The sequence below is a fragment of the Apium graveolens genome, chromosome 1 (genome assembly GCF_009905375.1).
Source record: "Apium graveolens cultivar Ventura chromosome 1, ASM990537v1, whole genome shotgun sequence".
Classification (NCBI taxonomy): Eukaryota; Viridiplantae; Streptophyta; class Magnoliopsida; order Apiales; family Apiaceae; genus Apium; species Apium graveolens.
The window spans coordinates 190,844,501-190,847,713 of NC_133647.1; the positions used below are offsets into that span (position 1 = coordinate 190,844,501).

At 36.1% G+C, this 3,213-nt stretch overlaps 1 protein-coding gene across 1 annotated transcript; it reads left to right on the forward strand.

The window, feature by feature from the left end:
- The first annotated feature begins 234 nt into the window (after nt 1-234).
- Nucleotides 235-2,701, forward strand: LOC141674125 (glycosyltransferase BC10-like). Its single transcript, XM_074480853.1, has 2 exons — nt 235-992; nt 1,956-2,701. The coding sequence occupies exons 1-2, from the start codon at nt 432-434 to the stop codon at nt 2,598-2,600; spliced, it is 1,206 nt and encodes a 401-aa protein (XP_074336954.1). The 5' UTR covers nt 235-431; the 3' UTR covers nt 2,601-2,701.
- The last annotated feature ends 512 nt before the right edge of the window (nt 2,702-3,213 follow it).

Here is a 3,213-nt window from a genome sequence, read left to right on the forward strand (position 1 = left end):
TTCGAGAACGAAAGAAGTCACATTTTATGAGCTTACATTTTCACAATCCAAACTATGCAATTACACACTACAGTCTTTGTATTTGACACCGTAAATCCTTTGATTAACTACTTAATCTCCACGCGGCCTACTTAATACCTTCTTAAATTTGTAAGTTTTAGAAATTTCTCCTCCTCTTTCCTAACCACCTTCTCTTGTATATATACCTATTCATACGAGTATTCATATAAAGAAAATTTTCTTATGCAGATAGCTAGTTTTCTTGTATTGTTCAATTAGCTTTGTGTAATCTACATAGAGCAAAGGGTTGCATTTTAGAGTTTTACATAAACATAAACAAACTCTTTATGCATTCCCACAAATAAGCTCTCTTCAATACATTTTTACAAGAACAAAGCTTGATTTCATAGCAATACAATATTTCAAGATCCATGAAGACTCAAAATCATGTTTTCACTCCCAAGATTTTGAGTCCTTCAATACAAGGACTTGTAACAGTCCTGTATTACATCCTTTTCTTTGCTATTGGTTTAACTTTCGGAATCATAATAACCTTTCACTCCAAAAACTTCTCGTTTAATCTACAACTAACACAATTCTCCCTCTCCACTTCATCATTTTCACCATCACCATTATCTTTTTCTTCACCGTTCTCGTTATCTAGTCGTTCCAGTGTTAATAAAACTCTGAAAAATCGTATCGGATTACGAGAGTATATGAAGCCACCGAGGCTTATGCATGACATGAATGATGATGAATTGTTGTGGAGGGCTTCAATGGCTCCTTACAGGAAGGAGTTTCCGGGAGCTAAACCAACGGCAAAGATAGCTTTTATGTTCTTGATTAAACAGACAGTTTCGTTTGCGCCTTTATGGGAGAAGTTTTTCAAAGGTAATGAAGGACTTTACTCAATATATGTGCATTCTGATCCATCTTACAATCAGTCCGAAACCGAAAGTTCAATATTTCGAGATCGGAGAATTCCTAGCAAGGTAAATTGTCTGCATTACACAGAACATGTTACTTTACTGATCATTCTTCAAATTGTGTTAATCATTGTCTTGTCTGAACACAATCTTCTTGTCTTAATGTGTTAGTCATCTGTGTTAGTCATCTGTCTATGTCATAACTAACAACAGAAATAGAATAATCAAAGGATGAAATCTAGGCAGACCATTAGGCCACCCACCTATATCTTGAGATTTTACATATTTTACAAGAATAAAAAAATGGTTAAACAGACACAATAGTAAAATGTCGTATCCAGTACACAAGTCTATTGCATCATCATAGTCGGAGATTTGATCTTCTGCTAATTACAAAATCTGCACTCTTAACCAGAATATAATATAACTAATCTGAGTACAGAATCTTTAGTGACATTTACCTCGTGGGAGATGGCATTATACTAACATTTAACATGTTATGCATTCTTAGAGAAATTATTGTTAACACGTAGGTGGGGCGATTATAACTGCATATCTAATTTCACCTTAAAATTCACGAATCTAAGCTAAGCAAGCCATAGAAGTGACACGAATCCTTGGTGTAGTTCGGTGAACTCAAATTTAACAAACAAGTCATGATATATGTTTCGAGGGGAAAAGTCACATGTTAGGCTTGGTAGCTAAGCTAGCCCATGGTTGGCAACTACCTGCAATTCACCAACCTACTTCTGAAAATATTTACTCGTTAGTACCTCTTTTTAGAAATTACATGTTGTGTTGGCTTTCATTACTTTTTACGAGAAAATCAACGTAGAACATTCTGTGGTATACAGGGAATCTACTATGTGCAAAACATTTCATTAACACATACTTAAAAGTTACAAGCAGAAATATAATCTTAATACTAAGGTTATGCTAACTAAGGAGGCAATTTTTATGCATTATAGCCCCGTCAAGTAATATAATGATTTTCAATTAACATGGTTGTTCATTCACACTCAAATGCAGGTAGTAGAATGGGGAAACGCTAACATGATTGAAGCAGAGCGTCGTTTGCTAGCCAATGCACTTCTTGATTTTTCAAATCAGCGTTTTGTTCTACTCTCTGAATCATGCATTCCTCTGTACAATTTCTCTACCCTATATTCATATCTCATGAACTCCTCCCAGAACTTTGTGGAGGCCTATGATTTAAACCACCCTGTTGGACGTGGTCGCTATAGCCAAGATATGTACCCGATTATAAAACTTTCCGACTGGAGAAAAGGGTCTCAGTGGTTTCAAATTGATCGTCTATTAGCCATTCAAGTGATCTCCGATACTACATATATTACTATGTTCCAAAAATATTGCAAGGGCTTGTGCTATTCTGATGAACATTACTTGCCTACATTAGTTAGCACTAAGTATTGGAGGAGGAACTCGAACAGGACACTGACTTGGGTCGACTGGTCGAGGGGTGGGCCTCACCCGTCGAGGTACTCAGACACAGATGCAACCGAAGAGTTTCTACAGAAGATGAGGACTGAGAAGCAATGCAAGTACAATGGAAATATAACCCATGTTTGTTACATGTTTGCAAGGAAGTTTTTGCCAAGTGCTTTGGATAGGTTGTTGGAACTAGCACCTAAAGTTATGCATATAAAGACATGAGCACAACTATGAATATTATATTTACATGATTAGGGCACTGTAATTCCATAACTTGTAATACTTCAATATTATCTGATTCCAAATCCTATATACATCCGCAAGTATCATGAAGGTACTAAACTAAACAAGGCAACCATTTGTGGAAGCAATTGGTATAATGTAAAATGAAAATGGAGAAGAAGAGAAAATTATAAATTTGTACCTCATGATCTGCAACAACCCCAAAATCTCTTCCTCTATATATTTATTTCTCATCCACTCTAAATTGGTGATCACCTCCAACTCTGGCACTGTCCACTCTTCCTGCGTAGTTCAACGCTCAAGCTAGTAAGCAACAGTATCTCGAAGTGTAAACACCAAATTACAGAGTTCGGGGTAAAGACAATTATAGTATTCGGCACAAAAACAAATGTGGATCTGAATGTTTGTTGATTATTGAGTTCTCATCATGTTGATCTGGTGAATCCCCTAAAAAGGTGTTCAATACATAAGTAGAGGTTCTAATTAAGACAGACAAAACATATAATGCTAGTAGACAAAATAAGATAACAGACTACAAGTCTGGGCCATAACAATTTGGCTATTACTCCAGCTGTCTAGGAGATAGGGACCA